General features: G+C 49.8%; 1 protein-coding gene and 1 long non-coding RNA gene across 2 annotated transcripts in view; one reads left to right on the top strand and one right to left on the bottom strand.

Moving 5' to 3' along the window:
* Positions 1 to 16,094, top strand: part of Ywhag (tyrosine 3-monooxygenase/tryptophan 5-monooxygenase activation protein gamma) — a 25,812-nt gene extending 9,718 nt beyond the window's left edge. The window contains exon 2 of the mRNA XM_052754002.1: positions 12,774 to 16,094. Coding sequence (XP_052609962.1) covers positions 12,774 to 13,430 — 657 coding nt within the window. The 3' untranslated portion in view covers positions 13,431 to 16,094. The remainder of the gene's footprint in view (positions 1 to 12,773) is intronic.
* Positions 14,236 to 21,813, bottom strand: LOC128120249 (uncharacterized). Its single transcript, XR_008221812.1, has 2 exons — positions 21,103 to 21,813; positions 14,236 to 17,025 (listed from the first exon to the last, which is right to left on the bottom strand). It is a non-coding gene; the product is annotated as an uncharacterized LOC128120249 (long non-coding RNA).

The following is a 21,813-nucleotide window of genomic DNA, read 5'->3' as shown; positions in this document are numbered from 1 at the left end:
GTCTCACTGTGTCGCTTTGGTTGTCCTGAAACTCACTATGTAGACCAGGCTAGCCTTGAACTCAGAGATCTACCTGCCTCAGCCTCCTGAGATTGAAAGCATGCACCACCATGCTGTCTGGCTGCTTTTTCTTAAGGGGCAATTCTTTTAACTCCGCTAGAATAGCTACCACCCGGCTGATTTCTTGGCAACTGCATGTTTGAAGTCCATTTTGCTTTTCTTGGGCACTGTTGCCTGCCCGGCTCGTGTGTGCCCACACCGGTGCCTGTTCGTTTTCCTTTTCCTGTGTAGCTTTGGGTGGAACTCTCTGGATAGAGCAGATTGACCTTGAACTTGTATCTGGTTTGCCTCTGCCTCTTGGTGCTGGGATTTCAGGCTTTCAGCACCACACTAGGCTTCTTATGTTTTTCTCCCAACATGGTCTCACTAGGTGGGTAGCCTAGGCTGGCCGTAAAATTTGTCTTTCTACCCTAGCCTCCTAAGTGTTGGCATTATAGATATCCTCACCTGGCTTAGTTGATGGATTTGTTAGTATGTGTTCCATTGCAGTTGCGTGGATTGACTTAGCCCCCTTGACCTTGTGACTTAGTCCAGTTCAGGACTGTCCTGTTTGGGGAATTCCAGGATTCTTTTATTAACTGTCACTGACCCCAGGATTCAGTGTGCTTTAATGTCATTTTAACCAAGGGGAACTTGCACTTTTTATCATGAGGACGTAAGTGCTGTAATTTGGTGGTCAGTCCTGGAGGTATTGCCAAGAGGGAAGGGATAGAAGCCTGAATGGAGGTGCCTCACTGGAAAGAAGTGGATCTGGAAGGAAGGTGGAACCTTTTTGACACCAGAAATGTTGTGATTTTAGCCAGCTGCGGTGGCCCCCCATAGTCCAGCTCTTGGGGAGGCCAGTGTAAAAGGATTGCTTGAGCTCTGCTTGAGGCCAGCCCGGGTCACCTAGTGAGTGAGGCCTGGTCATTAACAAAACAACAGATGGCCTGGGAAGATGGTTCAGTGCGGAGAGGCTTGAGTTCAGAATTTCTGGACCCACCCAAGGCCTGAAGTGGTACAAAGCCCATTTATAACCCCGATGCTCATAAATCAAGGTGGATCCCCCAAAATTCACAGCCTGGTGTATGCTGTGGAGAAAAATGGAAGGACTCCATTTCAAATAAGGTAGGAGAGGAGACCGAAGTCTGTTTGGGGAGCTGAGCAGTAGTGGTGCACACCTTTAATCCCAGTGAATTAAAATGGAAGATGAAGGAGCCGTCTCTCCCCAAAACGCCAGTAGGTGTGAAACAATCTTGTTTAGAGACAGTAGAGTGCCTGCAGTGCTGGTAGAGAGACCAGACCCAGGAAGGGTGGCGTGGTGTTCTGTGGACTGGCTTCCAGCCGCTTCCTTTTCTTTAGTCTCGGTTACCTATTATTTGAAATAGCTGCTACTATGTATCCCTGGCCAGCCCGGAGCTCAGAGCCAGTACTGGGATTAGAAGTGTGGGCCACCGTACCCAGCTAGGGTTTTTTGTTTGTTTTGAGACGGTCTTGCTGTGTAGCTCTGGCTGGCCCTGCCTCTGCCCTGCTCCCTAGTGCTGGGATTAGAGCTGTACATCACCATGCCCGGCCTCCAGCTAAGTATTTAACAATGTAACAACAATTTGGCAACAGTCCACTAATTGAGAGGCGTGTGGGACTTGGATGCATGCATGCGTGAGCCATGGAGCTTGTGGAGGTCAGGATAACTTGCAGGAGTAGGCTTTCCCTTACCACCACCTGAGTCCTGGGAACGGTCATCAGGTTACCCACCAGCCATCTCTCAGGCCCCATTTATTTACTTGAAACCTGAATTTGGACTGTTTTAATGGGGGGGAGGGCAAGAGGGAGGATTTGTGTGGAGGTCAGAGGTCAGTGTTGGGTATCTTAGTCCTCTGGCGGCTTTGTGTGTGCATGTGCTATGGAGGCCAGAAAGGAGCTCTTAGAAGAGGAAGAATCTTCCCAGGCCCGTGTGTGACTGCTGATAGGGTGCACTGTCCTAATGGGGGTCACATTCCTCAGAAAAGGCAGTAAGGAAGGACCACCAGGTAGCCTGCAGTAACTCCAAACCCTAGCTCCCTCTTTCCCTCTTGTCCACATCTTGGCTGGAAGATAAAGACAGGGACTGACGCTGGGCGTGGTGGCACCTGCCTGTAACTTCAGCACCAGGGAGCTGGAGGCGGGGTCAGGAGTTCACTGTCATCCTTGACTCTACATGAGAGGGACCCTGTTTTCAACCTAGCAACTCCTGGAGAGAGAGCTCTGCAGTTAAGAGCATTTCCTGTTCTTGTAGAGGACCCAGGTTCAGTCCCAGCACCCATGTCATCTGGCAGGAAGCCCACAACTGCCTGTGACCCCAGCTCCTGGGATACCCTCTTCTGGCCTCATGCATATCACATACACAGACACAAATACAACACACACAAATCTTTGTGTGTGTGTGTGTGTATATATGGGAGATAGTTCCACTGTGTAACAGCCTTGGCCAGTCTGGATCTCACTTCATAACACATAATCCTTTACCAAGTTTTTATTACATTTTTTATTTTATTTTTGTTTGGGGATGACAAGACAAACTCCCCAAAAGCAAGGTACAAAAGGGCCAGAGAGGACTGGAGAGATGGCTCAGCATTTAAGAGCGTTGGCTGTTCTTCCAGAGGACCTGGGTTCAATTCCCAGCACCCACATGGCAGCTCACAACTGCCTGTAACTCTACCTCCAGGGGATCCGACACCCTCACACAGATGTACATATGGGAAAAACACCAACTCACATAAAATAAAAATAAAATCATGAAGAGGGGCGCAAAGATTTAAGGAAAGAGGCTATTGTCTTTAGGAGACTGAAGGAGCAGAACAAAGGCTGGGAAGGGGAGGGGGCCTTATTATAATCAGTGCAGCTGTGGTTAAGACAGTTTAACCAACTTAGGTTTACCTAGTTTTTGGAAGATTGTTAATTTGACAACCAAGCCAACAGGATTCCTGGACATGCATATCTGGATCTTTCTTTCTCACTGTGTGAGTGCTCAGGTAGCTGGTTGGGCTGCCTCCTCTGAGCTGCGGTCTCTTCCTCTCCAGGTTAGTGCAAGCTTCTCCCTGTGGCAGCAGGGAGCTACTTCCTTAGTGGCTTTTTTATTTAAAAAAAAGAAAAATGGTTACTTTATATACATGGGTGTTTTGCTTTCATGTATTTGTGGCCCACGTGTGTTCAGTGCCAGAAGGGGGAGTCAGGCCCACTGATGGTTGTCACTGCTGTGTGGGTGCTGGAAATGGGACCTGGGTCCTATGGAAGAGCAGCCTGATGCTCTTGAGCACTGAGCCATCTCAAGCCCCAGAGTCCATGTCTTTAGGGAAAGTACTGCACAGTACCAAGAAAGGGGGTGGGTTCAGGGCCGTCTCCAGATTGGTCCAGTGTAGATCTGTCACTCCGCAAACATTGAGAACTGCCTGTTAGGGTATCATCTGTGGTGACTCATGTGAGTCCCAGGAGCAGGCTCAGGGCGCTAATCTGAAAAATGGGGTCATTCGGAGCCTTCACTACGGATCAGCTGCCTGATGCTGGGGACCGGGTTGTCGTGTCTTAGGTGTGGGTGGCCTAACGGGAGCTGTCCTCCTCTACAACACAGCCTTGTTTGTCCTGTGCCTTGGTGGATGTGCAGTGGCACCCGTGGCCTCCCAGGAGAAGCTGGTGTGGGGCTGGGGAGAGTGCCCCAACGTGAGAACCCGAGTTCACAATTCCTAGCACTCACAGACATGAGTGGTGGCTCGTGTCTAATCCTAGCACTAGGGAAGCAGTGACAGGTGACTCTCTGGAACTTCCTTGCCAGCTAGTTTTGCCCGCTCTGTGAGTGAGAGAAATTGTCTCAGAAAAAGAAAGTGGATCGTGAAAGACATCCGGAGTTGGTCCCTGGCCTCCGTTACACACATGAACACAAAATGCAGGTGCTTTGGAGGTTTGTTTTTGATTTGATTTTTTAAATTTAAGATTTATTGTCACTATTTTAAATTATGTGTGTCTACATGTAGATATATGCCCTTGGAGGCCAGAGGCATTGAGACCCTGCAGCTGGAGTTGGCAGACTGTGTGAGCTACCTGACCTGGGTGCGGGAACCCGACGGCCTTCTGGAAGGGCAGCAAGTGCTTTTTGATACTTTGCCATGTCTCAAGTGCTGTGCCCCCGGCCACTTTTTTTGAGACAGGATTTTTTTTTATGTACCCTAGACTGCCCTGAAACTCACTGTGTAGACCAGACTGGCCTTGAATTCACAGAGATCCGCCTGCCTCTCCCCCAGAGAGCTGGGACTAAAGGTGTGCACCACCCCCACACCCAGGTTTAGTTTTTAAAGACAAGTTCTCGTATTCCAGGCTGCCCTAGAATTTGTGGCAGTCCTCCTGCCTCGGTCTTCCTAGTGCCAAGCTTCCCGACTTGGATCACCACCTGCTTATGAATGGCAGTCCTTTTCTTTTTTCTTTCTTTTTTTCCTTTGCAGTAGGGTTTCTCTGTGTAGCCATGGCTGTCCTGGAACTCTGTGGCCCAGGCTGGCCTCGAACTGGGACGTCCTCCTGCTTCCTGGGTGCTGGGATTAAAGGCGTGTGTCACCACTGCCTGTTGAAAAGAGCTAGTTGTATAGTGGAGAGCATGTAGGGTTTGGAGCCAATTGATCTGAGTTTTGTTTTTGGCTGTAAGTCAGACTCATTCTCTTTAATGGAGGCTTTACTTCCAGATACATTTTTATGAGACTGGGTTTCATGTAGCCCAGGCTGTCTTCAGATGTAGTTCAGGATGACCTTGAATTTCTGATCTGCTTGTGTCTACCAGCATCAGTGCTACCACAGTTTTATTGGGGGTGTGGGAAAAACACACACAAGGCTTCATACATGTTAGGGAAGGCAGCCCTCCATCTCTCCCAGCTGAACTGTACATCACAGAATTTTAAAAAATTGTGATTTTTTTTTTAATGTTACTATTATTATTTGAGACAGGGTCTCACTATGTAGCCCTGGCTGCCTACAGCTTGTGCAAACCAGGCCAGCTTCATACTCATGGAGGCCTGCCTGCTTTTGCCTCCCATGTGCTGGGATTAAAGATGTGTGCCACCGTGCCTGGCCCTATTGCTTTGAGACAGGGTCTCATGTAGCCCAGGCTAACCTTGAGTACCCGCACCTCTGCTTTCATACTCCTGAATGCTGAGATCACAAGCCAAGCCGTGTCAACACACCTAGCCTTGTCTTTTCTCATCTTGAGGAATACCAGCACTTAGCCGTCAACAGTTATCTTCGGGGTCGAGTGAGGAACCCATTTCTGATTATAGTTATTATATGACATTATATAAAAATGTTATAATGTGGAACCCAGGCACATGGCCATGATCTCTGACAATCTCTGCAAGACCCCCCCCCCAAATGTGGAGAAACTGCATACATTCTTTTAAAAGAGAGTGAGTGTGTGTATGTGCCTTGGAGGCCAGAAAGGAGTTAAATCCTCTACAGCTGGATTATATACATGGGTCGGAGCCTCCTGATGTCAGCTGGGAACCAAATTCAGGTCCTCTGCAATAGTGACTACTTTATTTATGTATTTATTTTAAGATTTATTTATCACATATAGTGTATACATCAAATCTCATTACAGATGGTTGTGAGCTACCATGTCTCTCCAGCCCCTAGTGACTACTTAAAACTACCAACCCTGGTTAGAAAAAAAAACCTTGAGGCAGGGACTTTTTTATGTAATCCTGGGATGGTTTGGAACTTGTGATCCCCCTACCTCAGGCTTCCGAATACTGGGGTTATAGTAGTATTCCACCTGTTACTGGTTGATCTTTAAAATTCTTTTTTTTTTTTTTTTCTTTACTTTTTTTTTGGGTGGGGGGTGGGGTAGGTTTTGAGACAGTTTCTCTGTGTTGCCCTGGCTGTCCAGGAATTCACTCTGTAGACCAGGCTGGCCTTGAACTCACAGATTCCCCTCTGCCTCTGCTTCCTGAGTGCTGGGGTTGAAGGCGTATGCCACCACTGCCCAGTGATCTTAGGAATTCTTAAGTCTTTAAGTATTTGTTAGTGAAATTGCCCTTTTGATATGTGACTAGACCTCTTGTGTAGCATGAATCTTAAAGAGTCTTGTTAATAAAATCAAACCTGGAGCCAGGTATTGGGATGAACGCTGGAAGATCAGAGAAGGAGAACAAGCCACAACTACCTCACCTCACCAATTCCTCAGCTGATCCTGTTTCCTCAGACTGGAAGCCTCTGAATCCTCATCCAGAATGAATCTCAGCTGAACTGCTTCTCGAAAGCCTGAATGCTTAGCTAGTTCCTGGTCCTCATGCCTTATATACATTTCTGCTTTCTGCCCTCACTTCCTGGGATTAAAGGCTCACTTTCTGGGATTAAAGGCGTGAGTCACCATGCTTGGCTGTATCCTTGAACACACAGATCCAGGTAGATCTCTGCCTCTGGAATGCAAGGATTAAAGGCGTGTGCTACCACTGCCTAACCTCTGTTTAATATTGTGGCTGTTCTGTTCTCCAGATGAATTTATTAGCGTGCACAATATTTCGGGGAACACAGTACCACCACACTCTTGTGCACACTAAAGCCAGGAGGGTGGCGTTTGATCCTCTGAGTGCTGTTGAGTGGGAAAAGACATTTTCTCACTTAGTCACACCTGTAAAGTGAGTTTAATTGCCCACTTTGCAAGGTGGTTGTAAAAAAAGAACTACAGGATTGGTGGTTGTTAAAGTCCTAGGTTTTAGCCCAGTTTTATTTCCTCTGAGATCTTGATCTTGGGACTGAATATGCCCTGGATGTCTCATGACTCTTGTAGGATTTTTCCTGGGATAGTTCCCTTTTGTCCTATCTTACCGACTGTAATAGCTGTTGGCAAAACCGCCAGCTTCCCACGCAGTCTTCTTACCTTAAGGATACGCTATCTTTGGAGCCAAGCCTAGTGGCTCGCAGTAACTAGCACTCGGAGGGGGAGGTTGGAGGATCAAGATCAGCCTCTCACTTTTATAGTGAATTAGGGGCCAGCCTGGGCTATGTGAGATCCTGCCTCATACAACAACGAAAAGGACCAAAACCGCCACACTCCTGAAGAGACCGAGTGTCCCCGGCCGCACAGCGTGGTGTGGCTCACCCCAAGGTGCTCCATGAGGCTCGATGCAGTACTTGATAAGTGGGTCCCCTTAAGCATGTTGTCATACTGTTTGAGACAGGGTCTCACTGTATAGCCCCTGATCTGCCTCCCTCGGGCTGCTGAGTGCTAGCTCATCACATCTTAACAGGTGTGCTGCCTCAAGATTTCTAGGATAAGGTTATGTTGGGGGTCCCCAAGGTTACCCATGGATTCATTGATTTGTCAAGGCCAGTCTGCTCGTGGCTAAGATCCATTGCGGTGAAAGTTGGCCAGCCCAGTCCACAGAGGAAAGGCCAGGCACAGGCTTCCAGGGACGTCACATGGGGTGCGGTTCAGCTGGGCAGGTGGTGGATGACCAGTGCCCACCAGGGAAGTCCTGAAGACCTAGTACCCTAGGTGTTTAGGGGACCTGTTCCAGCACCCAAGACTCAAGATTTTGGCCTAAACCATATACTTTGTGCAGACAGCTTAGAGACCTGGAACCCTTCTTAGAGTGCTCCGATGCCAGCCAAGGATCAATCAGGCCTTACTAACAGGCCTTTCTAAAGATGGCAGTGGCGAAGCTGCCCTGTTAACCCTTTCTGTACAGATGCCATTCAAGTTTAAGGTCCCAGAGTTATACAAGAAATAACATTTCTCAAATTTTCGTTTATTATTTAGTAAGTATGGATCATCTGTAGGATGCACACGTAATCGTAACTAAGCAGAACCGTTTCTGGTCAATTTTTCGGTGGTTTATTCTGTTGCCCAAGCAGAATGCACATTCTGGAACATTCCATAGGTGTCTGTTCATGTGTATGCCTTGTACTTTGCCGTCTTGTTCAAATCGTGTACAAGGTTTAAGAAAAACTGAGCAGAGTCCCCATGTGTCCCTTGCCTCAACACAAGCAGAGCCTCTCTTCCTGCCAGCACCCTCACCAGAGTGGTTTTTGCTGTGATGTTGGGGGCCTGCATCTTGTCATGTAGCCCAGGCTAGCTTTGGACACACTACCCTTAGTCTCCTGGGGGCCTAGGATTGCAGTGTGTGCCACTACACTCTGTCATAGTCATGTCTTTACTGTGCGGCCCTGCAGTTACTTCAGGGCTCCTTGGTGTTGTGTAGGAGTTTACAAAAGTATCCGTGTTTGCCTTGACAGTACCACACGTTACTTTGTGACTTTCACCCAAGAGTGCAGGACGGAATTACTTTTCCCCTCCACATGGCCTTTTGAGAGACAGTCTTATGTATCTAGCCATCCCAGCTAAGGACTTTTGATCCCCTTGCCCCACCAGAGCTCACATCACAGGCATGTTCGTGGTGTTTATTAGGGGATTCAAACCTCAGGCTTAATGTGTTAGACAAACACTCTACCAGCTAAGCTGCATCTGTAGCACTGGTTTAGGTTTTTCTGAGATAGTCTTTGTGTGTGGCACTGGGTGGCCTGGTACTGTGTAGCCCAGGCTGTCCTTAGACATTGCTCTTCCCTCAGCCTCCTGAATGTGGAGATTCCAGGCATGTGCCATCACGTCTTATAGGAAAACATTTTAAATAAATCGCCAAATTATCTTTGATATCTTTGCATGTGGGAACTCAGTTCAGAGTCCTCGCTGCAGGGGCTAGGTGCACTGGTGCTGACAGGAGTTCTAGGCAGTTTATATATATATATATATAATATAGAACCAGGTGCACTGGTGTGCTTTTGTGAGTTCTAGGCAGAAGACACTGATATATATATATATAATATAGAACCAGGTGCACTGGTGCTGAGACAGTAGTTCTAGACAGAAGACACTGATATATATATAATATTGAACCAGGTGCACTGGTGTGACAGGAGTTCTAGGCCTGCCTGGACAGCATATTGAAAACTTATGGGGGTCTTCATCAAGGTCTTTTTCAAAACCGCATGGAAGCGACTCTCTTTTGGGGTGAGGAGGGTGGGAGGTGGGATATGTGTGTCTCACTAGATAGAGTAGGCTAGCCTCAGATTACCAGAGATCCTCCTGCCTCTGCTTCTGGGTGCTGGGGTTAAAGGCATGTGCCATTATGGCTGGCCTTATCCTTAGCTGGCCCAGGATTGGACCTCAGTGTTGGCATTTCAGGTGTGTTGTGAATGACCCAGTCCCCAGGGCTGAGCTTCCCAAGGGTCTCCACAGTTGCTGATCTCAGGAAAGATTTCGCTCTGTTCTGAGAACTGGAGGGGAGAGCAGTTGACACTGCTGATACCTGACTCCTTCCGAGCAGCTGCCATGGGCAGGGGCTCCTTCTGGCATAGGTGTGAATTACAGATTCCCAACCCTTCTTACTCATCATTTTCTGTTTCTGCCATCTTTCAGTCACTAACAGAAACTTGAACTTGAGTTAGGAGTTCAGGAAGCCCCTCCCCCCAACACACACACACACACACACACACACACACACACACACACACACACACACACACACACACGGCTGCAGATGAACCCAGCATCTTCCCTCTGTTCCAGGTCCACCATCTTGGTTGTTTTTCAGCAGAACACACAGCTCTGAAGGACAGGGACTAATACTTGCTACGCTTTCTAGTTCCTGAGAAGGTAGCCTTCACCCATGTTCACATGGTAGAAAAAGTGGGCCTGTGGAAGACTAATCCTAGCACCCAGGAGGCAGAGCCAGACAGATCTCTTGGGTTCCCGTCCAGCCAAGGCTAAACAGTGAGGTGTGTTCAAAAGGGAGCGGGTGGGTGGGGAGCAATTCAGTGGTGAGAGTTCTCCTCCCTCCCCAGGGTCAGGCTCTCTCTGTCTTTGTGAATAGTCATTCTCTCTTGGTTGAGACTTTTTCAATATTTTGTTTATTTATTTTATGTACATTGGTGTTTCGCCTTCATTTCATGTGTGTCTAGGTGAGGGCGTCAGGTCCCCTGGAACTGGAGTTAACTGGAGTTACAGACAGCTGTGAGCCACCATGTGGGAATTGAACCCAGGTCCTCTGGAAGAGCAGTTACTTAGCCACTGAGCCATCGCTCCAGCCCTGGTTGAGCCTTTTTTGAACACTACTAGATTTTTTCCCCCTTTTTAAACAAAACATAACACAAAGGCTTTGTGGCCAGGTCGGTAGGTGGCTTACCACATAGGGTTCCGCCTCAGGCCTGGGGATCTGAGTTTAATCCCTGGAACACAAATGATGGAAGGAAGGACCGACTTGGACAGAGTTGTCCTCTGATCCCCACAGACACTGCATGCAGGAATACGTATACACACGTATGTGCGTGCATGAGTAAACATAATTAAAAAGGCGTTTGAAAACCTTTTAAAGGGGAGAGGTGCTGAATAGATGAACTGCAAAGTTCAGAGCTCTTCTTGATGAGGACCCAGGTTCAGTTCTCAGCACCTGCACAGCAGCTCACAACCACCTCTGACTCCAGTTCCGGCACCCTCCTCTGGCACCCTCAGGACCACACACACGGCGCACATACACACATGCAGCAGAACAGTCATACACATAACATACAATACATGACAGTATTAGGAGCCTGGGGATAGCTTAGTGGTTGGAGCGTGTGCTGCCTTTACAGAGTTCCTAGGTTTGGTTCCCAGCACTCAGAAGGGGTGACTAAGTTTAAAAATTATCTTGTAGCCATAAATAGTATGGTTAAGGTTTTTTGTTTTTTTGTTTTTGTGTGTGTGCGTGCGCGTGTACACACACACACACACAAGCGTACATGGTGTTATGAATGCTGTGGTATTCTTTGTTCTTTTTCTTTTGAGACAGGGCCTCTCCAAGTTTCCCAGGCTTGTGTTGACCTGCTCTGTAGCTCAGGCAGCAGGCCCTGACCTTTCCGCCCTCCATCCTTTGCCTCCCTAGTGGCCCAGATGGCAGATCTGCCCCCCTGGCTCCTCCTTTGCTTTTAGCAGGCTTCTTAGAGCCTAAGGTTTCCCTCTAACTTAGTTTTCACTGGCAGAGACCATGGAGACTCTTCCAGATGTGGCTGAGTTACTCTAGCTAAAGGTTGCTGGTGGCCTTGCACAATCTCCATGTTGCGGTGGACGGCAAGGAGACAAGCTCTGGCTCCATAGTTGTCCACTGCTGCTTCTGGGCTCTGCAGCCAGAGTCCAGCCAGCGGTGTAGTGCGTGGTGAGGTCACCGGAGCTTGAAATAGCTCCAGGCTCTTGAAATAAGGACAGCATGATTTAGGGCAAAGGCCAGAACTGGATCTCCATGGCTGCAGGCACTTGAGCTCCTCTGGCGTCACACCGATTGGGTTGCAGTAGGCCTTCAGTTTCTCCAAGACCTGAGAACAGGCCAGGGGCTGGTGGCCGAGAGCCTCCAGGGCCCGTGTCCCAGTCTGTCTGAGGAGTTCCTTTGCAGGAGGCTATCGGGGTTCATGGAAGGAATATAAAGAGCATATAAGAAGTGTCAGTCAAGCCGGGCGGTGGTGGCGCACGCCTTTAATCCCAGCACTCGGGAGGCAGAGGCAGGCGGATCTCTGTGAGTTCGAGGCCAGCCTGGTCTACAGCGCGAGATCCAGGAAAGGCGCAAAGCTACACAGAGAAACCCTGTCTCGAAAAAGAAGTGTCAGTCAAAAAGACACTCCGTCCAGGAAGACCGCAGAGGTGGCTGCTGATGAGAGACGCAGGTGGCCCTGGGGGGTGCTGGTGCTGAGTGAAGAGTGTTGGAGGCTTCTCAAAGGCATCATCCCACACCTGTCGATAAACCAACCTGTGTCTACCCTGGCTGCTTGAAGCACTGCGTAGTGGCTCAAGCTTTTAGTTCCAGCATGCTAGACCCAGAGAGTGGATGAACTATAGACCAGCTAGGGCTATGTGCAGTCTCTCTCTGTGTTTTGAGACAGGGTTTCTCTGTGTAGCCCTAGCTCGCCTGGAACTCTTTCTGTAGACCAGGGTGCTCTCTAACTCAAGAGATCCACCTGTCTCTGCCTCCTGAGTACTGGGGTTAAAGGCGTGCGCCACCACCGCCTGGCTATTCCATTTATTTTTATGTGTGTTGGGGGAAGGCAATTGTATGGCATGTGAAGGTCATAGGTCAGCTCGGGAGAATCAGTTCTCAGCACTGTGGATCCCAGGGTCAAACCCGAGTTGTGAGGCTTGACAGTGGGCAGCTTCACCCTGTGACCCGTCTTGCCTGGCCCGATCACCTAGCATTGACTTCCTTTCTGTGATGTGTCATTTGTTTGCTGTTAGCCTAGGAGTAGGCAAAAATGTCCTTTTTTTTCAAACGTCAACTTGAGGGTGACTCAGTCTTTCCCAGAGGGACTGGGACTCAAATAAGGGAACAGGGCGGGGTGAGGAAACGTGCTCCCTCCCTGAGAACTGCTGAGTACGTCCACAGCCATCTCGGGCTAACATTGCAGTGTGTCCGTGGTACATGAGCACTCTTGACGTTTGCACTTGGGGGCATTTGACTTGGGTAAGACCTGGACTGACAGGCACTCCCCTGTGGCAGACACTGGTGCTTACTGCCGTGGACGCCATCCACCCTTCTCTTATCGTCACTTCCCCTTCTGCCCAGGCAGAGCACAGTCTGTCTGTCTGCCGACTAGGTCCCTGGATGACTGGAGGACCTACTATGGGTAGATGGGAGGATGTGCTTCTCCTCGTTAACATCTGTGTCCTAACGATGCCTGGATCCTTCTTCCCCCAGGTGACAGAGCTGAACGAACCGCTGTCCAATGAGGAGCGGAACCTCCTGTCTGTGGCCTACAAGAATGTGGTCGGGGCTCGCCGCTCCTCCTGGAGGGTCATCAGCAGCATCGAGCAGAAGACCTCTGCGGACGGCAACGAGAAGAAGATAGAGATGGTCCGGGCCTACCGGGAGAAGATCGAGAAGGAGCTGGAGGCCGTGTGCCAGGATGTGCTGAGCCTGCTGGACAACTACCTGATCAAGAATTGCAGTGAGACCCAGTACGAGAGCAAAGTCTTCTACCTGAAGATGAAAGGGGACTATTACCGCTACCTGGCCGAAGTGGCCACCGGGGAGAAAAGGGCCACCGTGGTGGAGTCGTCCGAGAAGGCCTACAGCGAAGCCCACGAGATCAGCAAGGAGCACATGCAGCCCACCCACCCCATCCGCCTGGGCCTGGCGCTTAACTACTCCGTTTTCTACTATGAGATCCAGAACGCCCCGGAGCAAGCCTGCCACCTGGCCAAGACCGCCTTCGATGACGCCATCGCCGAGCTCGACACTCTGAACGAGGACTCCTACAAGGACTCCACGCTGATCATGCAGCTGCTCCGAGACAACCTAACGCTCTGGACGAGCGACCAGCAGGACGACGAGGGCGGCGAAGGCAACAATTAGGGCCCCGGGGGACTGGCCGCGCACGCCGATGCTACTACTGCAGTCTTTATTTTTTTCCCATGAGTTGGGGGTCGGGTGGGGGAGGGGAAAGGGAGGGCTGACCTTCCCAGGGAGAAACCCACGACTGTCCTGTCTTTGATCGCCTCTTTGACATTTTTGCCAAAACACCACTAGTGGAAGTCAGGCTTGCCGTGCTGGTGCCGGAGTAGCAGCCTCACACAGGCGCCGGGACTGTCGTGCAGGCTCGTGTGAGTGGAGCTGTCTGCCTTTAGTTTAACTTATTGCTAGACGGTAGGGTTTAAAGATGAGAAGAAGATCCGGAGATGGATGGCCCTCATTCAGTGTGTTCTGTGGTTCCAGTAAGGACTCTCCTGTCCGTACGCTCTCGCCCTCAGTTCTGTGGCTGGTTTCTCCCTGTGTGGCTGTGCTGGGTTTTTTCTTTTCTTTTCCTTCTCCTTCCCCCAGGGTGATCTCTGCCAGAGACGGCCTAGTGTCAGTTACCCGAGTGGACAGGCTTAGAGTGGAAGACACACCCTTGGTCGCTGCCTCAGGCCTGGCCCTGTGTTCGGAATCTCGGACGGGTTGACAGTATTAACACTAAATTCTGGTTTACAGTCTCTCCATGGCAGCCATACCCGACATCGAGCCATTGGGCCTGAGTTTTCCCTTACCAACTCAGCTTTGCATCCGTATCCCGCTGTATCCAGGTTGGTCTGGCTGCTCTTCAGCTCTCCTGGTTGAGAATCAGAACTTTCTTTTAGGTTTTGGTTAATGGGTGCTTGACAGGTGGCTGGCCGTGGGATACTTCTTTTTTTTTTTTTTTTAAGTTCTTCTTTACTCTTTAAGCCCATCACAAAAATAGAAACTGTTAAGCACCACACACACAGAAAACGGAGAAAATTCAGGTCTGTATGTCGTTTCTCATGTTGGTATTTTCAGAGCCTCCTGCTCCCCAGCAGCCGGGGCTCCCTCCTCAGTCACTGCCGGTGGAATATTTCTCAGCTGAGTCTCCCCAGTACCTCGTGCTGGCAGCGTGCAGGTGTCTGGAGGCCATTGAATTGGATTGTAGAGGTGGGTGGTCGTCGAGAAAGTGGAGCATCGGGTGTGAGCAGCTGAGCCAACAGCAACCCACTAGGAGGAGGCAGCTCCCCTCAAGCCTGTCCAGTGTGGGAGCCTGGTCCCAAGTCAGCTGTCCCTGTCACCCGTCCACGGCCCAGCTCCTTTCCCAAGTGCTTCGAGAGGGTAACTGATGTTTGGCAGGAGGCAGTGCCCACCGCCCGTTTGGCCCAAGCGTTCCTGTTCTTTCCTTCTGAATGAAAGCGTAGATGCTGGAGATTGGCTTCTCTCTGAGGTCACTACACGTGACGCTGAAGGAAGCTGTGCTGCTATGTCCCACATGGTCCGTCTCACTTAGCCCTAGGTCCCTCGTTCTCACTGGATAAATCTATCCATAAGCATGCCTTGTTGCATGCGGAGTGTACAGTTTCTGTCTTCTAGAGGATCCATGGTCGGGTGGATTCCCAAGATGGGTCACGCCCCAAACTTGCTTTCCTCGTGTTCAAAGACCTAGCCAGCCACCTTCTCTCACCAAAACCAAGCTCCCACTTAAGTGAGTCCTCCTGACAGGATGCTGGTAGTATGGCTGTAGAATGACTGCCCTCTACACAGTCCCAGCATGCCTTTCTTCAGAGGCCCCTCTTGCTAGTGTGTAAGGACCCACTAACCGAGGCCCACGAAAGAACCGCTCTGGCGAGCAGAGGAAGCTTGGCCGCCAGAGCCATGGCCAAAGGGGACGGTGGGGCTTCGCTTAGCTTGTCTCTGTGTCCGCAGTAAGCATGTCCTTGTCCCGCTTGTACTGTTCGGAAATGACCTACTGGAATTGCAAAACCTAGTCTCTCTTTAAATTTCAGCCTTGACCCTGGCTGTGTTCTAGAAAAATCATGTAAGAGGGTAGAACTGAAGAGGGGAGAGCTGATGTGTGAGCTTGGATGGTTTCTTCTCCTTTCCTTTCCTGGTGAGAAGCGCACCTGCCTAGGACGCTGCCTCCAGTACCACGGTTGCTCCTCCATCCTATTGATACAGTATTGTGCATGCTGGTGTTGTATTTCTATACGGTAGCTTGACATTTATTAACTTATACTGTAGGTGTTATGTATCCCTATGACAAAAACAAAAAAACAAAAAAAACTAAGACTTCAAAATTTTTTAAACTTTTTTTTTTTAATTTAATTTTTTTTTTTCCTTTCAGGGGTAAAGTTTGCTTTACCAAATAGTGATTGTAACAAATTGATCTGTTTTGGATGTTGCTATAGTGACATGCAGTTCTATATTTTGTTTTTCAGGGGGGAGGGGACAAAAGAAACACCAGTGTTAGCTTACTCTTAATGTCTGGTGTTTGTCACGGTGAAATTAATAACTATAACAGTGTAGGAGAACGCCGCGGACGTTCTCTGAATGCGCCTCTGTGCTTCCTCGTCATGTTATGCAGTGAGCTATTTTTAAGGTCCAATCAAGTGATTTTTTTTCCCCCCAACTCCGTGTTTCGCTAAGGAATTATTTCGCACACGGACCATTGTTAGCAGTTTTCCTCAGTGATGGAATATTCATGAATGTGAGTCATTATGTAGCCGTCGTACATTGAGCAAAATAAACGTACAGATCTGATGTCAGCGCTACCTAGCTTCATTTAATAGGGTTTAACTGCTTTGTTTTTAAAGGTTTGATTGGAAGTGGGCGTCCTCCACCCCCACTCAGCAATGAGGCTGGGTGGTGCCGTGGGGGCTGTGACAGTACATAGATATCAAGGGCGGGGGTGTAGCTGGGGGTAGAGCGCTTGCTTGTCTCAGCACCACACACACACACAGAGCAAGTTGAGTGTGGTGGGTGACACTTGTGATCCCAGTACGTGGGAGTCTGAGGCAGGAGGATCATAAATTCAGGGTCAGCCTGTATTACAGAGTGAGACCCTTGTCTCAAGAACCCAAGAAGTGGACCAAATGTAGTGGCACACGCCTTTAGTCCCAGCACCTGGCATGGAGAGGCTGGGGGAGAGCTCTGTGAGGTTGAGGCTAGCAAGTTCCCAGACTTCTGGGGGAAAATAAAAACACACATAAGAAGTGGGGATACATGTAGTTTAGTGGATAGAGCATTGGCCTAGCATGCTCAAGGCCAGGTTCAGTCCTAGCACTTAAGAAAAACAAAAGCGGTATTCCAGTCACCTCGAGGGTCCCTTACGTAGTAGCTGGGTCCTCTGGACTCGGGTGCACATCTCCCTTTTGATGGTTCTGTCGACGTTTCCGTATCATAAGTGTTTAAGGGGATGGATGGGCCTGAGTTGAGGCCCAGCGGCATGTGCTCGGTCCCGAGGGTAGGGATCTGGGTTTTATCTTTTGAGATGGAGTCTAGTCTCTGTCACTCAGGCTGTTTCAAATGAAGACCATCCTGCTTGGGCAACCGCCTGAGCGCCGCGAATACCGGCTGGTACCTCTACCTCTAGCTTCTTTAGAATATAATGACCAAGAGGCGCATAGCATCCTGGATGATGACGTAGGGTCTCAAGTTCAAAGCCAGCCTGGGCGGCCAACACACGGAGAGCCTGTCTCAAAAAAAAAAAAAAAAAAAAAACAGACATAGCAATGGAGAAAAAGATGGTGGGCAGGAATGGGGGGTGGCACTAAAGGAGTGACCTACCCATGTGCCCGGGACCCCTCCCCACCCAGGAGGAGCTCCATCCAAGAACGTGGGAGGTGGGATCATGGTGAGGACCTTTCTGCCGGGCAGATAACGTCTTGCTGTGTGAGGTTCGGTTTTCCTCACTCTATTTATGCGTGATTACCACATGTGTTGGCCTTGACTCTGGTCAGCTGAGTCTGCCTGTTGACTCACAGGGTGATCTGAGTGGCTAAGAATGACAGCCGGGGCCTCAGAGCAAGCGAGGGGATATGGCCTCTGAAAACTAACCGGATAACTCCAGTCTCTATTTCTGGGAGTTGACATTCAGTAACCAGCAGACTAATCAGACCCCTGAGGTGGGACAAACAGCTTGGACAGACAGCTTGCCTAGGGTGCCTGCCGCTTGCTGCTGTTCCAGTTCTGCTGTGGGAGCCTACAGTTAAATCTGAATGACCCCCAAGTTTGGCCTTGTCATAAACTGTGGCTATCTGTGGGCAGGGCAGGGTGGAGCTGGTTCACATCAACCAGCAAGACAGGGCCTTCCCAGGGAAAAGCCAGCTAGGGCTAGAGCAGAGGTTCTCGACCTTCCTAACACCATGACCCTTTAATGCAGTTCCTCGTGGTGACCCCAACCCTAACATTATTTTCATTGCTACTTCATAACTAATTTTGCTACTGTTATGAATTGTAATATCTGATATTCAGGATATCTGTTATCGAACCCGAAAAGGGGTTTCTATCCACAGGTTGAGAACTGCTAGGCTAGAGAGACCCTGACTCAGAAACAAACAAAAAAACCTCCAAAACAGCTGGGCGTAGCGACCCAGAGGCACCACAGGCAGATTTAATCTCAGCCAGACGCAGGCAAGATTTCTGAGTTGAAGGCCAGCCTGGAACCAAATTGATCCCCATCCTATCTCCCCCCCCCCACACACACACACAAAATCAAACTGATTTGTATGTGAGACAGAGGTGGGGTCTTACGTAGCCCAGGTTGGCCCCAAAGTCCTAATTCTGCCTCCACCTCCCACATTCTGAGGTGACAGGTTGGTCACCACACCCCGCCCAATGGCTGAAGAGTTTGCCTTGCCCTCCAGCCAGCCTTTGCTCGGTCTTAAGCAGCGGTGCCCATTACCTACGTTGTTCAAGGTCTAAACTGCAGCTCTGGATGTTGCCAGCACCCAGAAAAAGCACCAGGTTTCTGACCTCTGACCTCTAGGTAGGGTCTCAGAGCCTAATCTCCCACAAGTGCTCGCCTGGCCTGGTGAGGTAGGTCTCCTGGTCTGAAGTTGTCCTTCCCCAAAGACCAGGTCAGGAAACTGTGGCAATCCATATTCACAAGGGACCTCTGAACAGGAAAGCATGTCTGAGAGACACCCTCATCCTGACTCTGACCACCATAGAGCTGCATCGGTTCTTTCCCACTGTGATGGACATGACTGGGTATTTGTTGTTGTTTGTTTTTTGGGTTTTTTTGTGATTTATTTACTTTCCTGTGCATTGGTGTTTTGCCTACATGTATGTCTGTGTCAGGGTGCCAGGTCCCCTGGAACTGGAGTCACAGACAGTTGTGAGTCACCATGTGGTTGCTGGGAATTGAACCCAGGAGCTCTGGAAGAACAGCCAGTGTTCTTAACCGCTGAGCCATCTCTCCAGCCCACCTTTATTCCCCAGCCACGTATAGCCAGATTTTTGGGAGGGGATTTTATGGTTGTCACAGGTTTTTTTTTTTTTTTTTTTTTTTTTTGGTTTTTTCGAGACAGGGTTTCTCTGTGTAGCTTTGCGCCTTTTCCTGGAACTCACTCTGTAGACCAGGCTGGCCTCGAACTCACAGAGATCCACCTGGCTCTGCCTCCCGAGTGCTGGGATTAAAGGCGTGCGCCACCACCGCCCGGCTTGTCACAGGTTTTTAGGTTTGGGTTGTTTTTGTTCTGACAATGGAACCCAATGTTTCAGACACTCTTTAAGGACCACTTTAAGAATGGCTCAGTGGTTAAGAGCACTGGCTGCTCTTCCAGAGGTCCTGAGTTCAATTCCCAGCAACTGCATGGTGGCTCACCACTATGTATAATGAGATCTGGCACCCTCTTCTGGCCTGCAGCATACATGCAGGCAGAATGCTGTATACAATAATAAGTCTTTAAAAAGTCACTCTACAGTTGAGCTTCACACCCAGACTCCGGCCAGTCACTAGGGAATGCTACACAAGTGCTCTGTGGCTGAGTAACCCCTTGCTGGGGATCACCCACCAAGCTCTGCCCTAGCTCTAGTTGTTAGTTCTTCGGGTGGGAGAACTGTTTGGATCCCATGTGGTTTATCAGCACAATAGTGCTTTCCAAAGGTGCTTTTTCCATGTTGGTTAGAAGGAATTTTGCCAGCTGGAGTGGTGGTGCACGCCTATCCAGCACTTGGGAGGCAGAGGCAGGTGGATCTCGAGTTCGAGGCCAGCCTGATCTACAGAGCAGGTCAGCCAGGGCTACACAGAAACCCTGTCTCAAATGAAGAAGGGGTCTTGCCTGCGGTGAAGACTGCTTGCCTAGTCCTACAGCACTGTCTGCTGTGAACTCAGCCCCCCTCCTCAGTGCTGAGTTCTCAGTCTGGGGGGAGTAAGGGAGGGGCATCGGAAGAGCGAAAAATTCTAACCTGGCCCTACATCAGGAAATTAGAGTCAAGACAGATTTAGCAGCTAACAGCTGGGTAAACCCATATGAAGGATCCAGCTGGTTCTAACTGACTGTAAGCATTTTAGGTCAGTCCTTGAATGTGAATCATCCTAAACATCCAAACCATGCCATATCCTGCTGCTGGGGTAGAAGCTAGAGGAGCCGTAAAAGACAGGGTCTCACTATGTAGACCGTGCTGGCCTGGAAACTCAGAATACCAGCACACACACACACACACACACAATCTGCCTCCCAAGTGCTGGGATTAAAAGTATGAGCCTAGGGGCTGGAGAGATGACTCAGAGGTGAAGAGCATTGGCTGTTCTTCCAGAGCTCCTGGGTTCAATTCCCAGCACCCACATGGTGGCTCACTACCATTTGTAATGAGATCTGGTGCCCTCTTCTGGCCTGCAGACATACATGCAGACAGAATACTATACATAATAAAGAAATAAATCTTTTTAAAAGAGATAATCTAAAAGCATGAGCCAAAGACCTCTAACCTAGAGGTCATGGACAAAAGGAAGCTCGGTGAGTATAAAATAACAATATGGGATGTACCTCAATTGGTAGGGGGTTTGTCTAACATGCATGGAGCCCTGCATTCCGTCCTCAGGACAGCATGAACCAGGTGTGGTGGGGCACACCTGAAATCCCAGAACTCAGGTCCGGTGGTCTGAGGATCAGTTCAAGGTTGAGGGTGGAGCCATGGCCCCATTGCCAAGAGTGTTCCACGTGCATTCACCAGGACCCAGCACCCACTTGGCAAACCAAGCGACCTGTGCTGCTCCTCCACAGGACCATCAGCTGGCGCTTGCTGCCTTCCAGCCTAGCTGAGCAAATTCACATTCAAAGACCCTGCCTGGGAATAGGTAGAAAGTGATAGAGGAGACCCCAACGCCCTCCTCTGGCTTCTGCATATGCCTGTGTACACGCACCCACACAAGATCTTTTTTAAAACTGCAAGGTTATATTGAAGACTAGCCTGGATTACATGAAGCCAGTCTCGGGAATAAAATTAAAAGATGGGGTACAAAAAGTAACAGCACTTGGGGGTATCGACAGGAGGATCTGGAGTTCAAGACCAGCTTCTGTAAATTTGAGATTAGTCTGGGCTGCATGGGACCTGGTCTCAAAAAAACAAAAAAGCAAGCCCTGCCAGCTTCTGGGAGTACAATCATTCACCTGTAATCTCCGAAGGAAGAGGTAGGAGGAAGTGCTGTGAGTTCGAAGCCAGGTCACCCAGGGCTATACAATTAGAACCAATCTGTCTCTGACACTCATGCGCACGCGCCAAGGAAGCAACAGTGTTAACTGGCCTGACCCTGAACTATTACCTTGTTACAAAACGGAATGAGGCTGAATGCAGGGCCCTGGAGTTGGTGGGTGCTGGGATTCAGGAGTGTTCCTGGCCCAAGTCTGGGATCTGTTCCCCATAACCCTCGGGGACTCCAGCACCGTCGTCCTCTGTCTCCTCCTGGCGCACACTGTGGGTCCTGCAGCTGTCCCTGTTAAGTGCGGGAATCCGCTTCAGGGAGCCTCCAGGTTACGCCCAGACCCAGATGGCAGTAGCAACCTCCAGCCCACCCAATCTGAGATCTCCATTTCTGGGTGTCTTGAGTACCCCCTCTCCCCCCACAAACACCTGGACTTCAGACGAAGGATTGTGCTGCCAGGCATCGTAGAGTGACCACTCCCCAACCTCTGGCCATTTCGGGATGCCCAGGTACCCGGATGTGAGCTAGGCAGGGCCGCGGCTCAGCCCCGCCCCACCCTTCCAGGAGATCTACTTCCATCCTGCATGCAGCAAGAGCCAATCACGAGCCAGCATTTTGCCTCCGTGCCAATGGCTGGCCTGTTGCTGGGACTCGCATCCCTGCTTTGGAATCTGCCTGCTGAGCAGGCCAAAGCTCTAATGCCGAAGCTTATCCCGGCTTTCGGGACCTCTTTTCTCCCCTCTGCCTCCGCCTTTGCAGTCTTTACCGAATAATCTGCTCTGGGCTTTTTTTTTTTTTTTTTTTAGGACGTAAAAACCTCCACGGGGGTTG

The sequence above is a fragment of the Peromyscus californicus genome, unplaced genomic scaffold (genome assembly GCF_007827085.1).
Source record: "Peromyscus californicus insignis strain IS unplaced genomic scaffold, ASM782708v3 Scaffold_2__1_contigs__length_46816999, whole genome shotgun sequence".
Taxonomy (NCBI): domain Eukaryota; kingdom Metazoa; phylum Chordata; class Mammalia; order Rodentia; family Cricetidae; genus Peromyscus; species Peromyscus californicus.
This window is presented reverse-complemented; position numbering and strand designations above follow the sequence as displayed.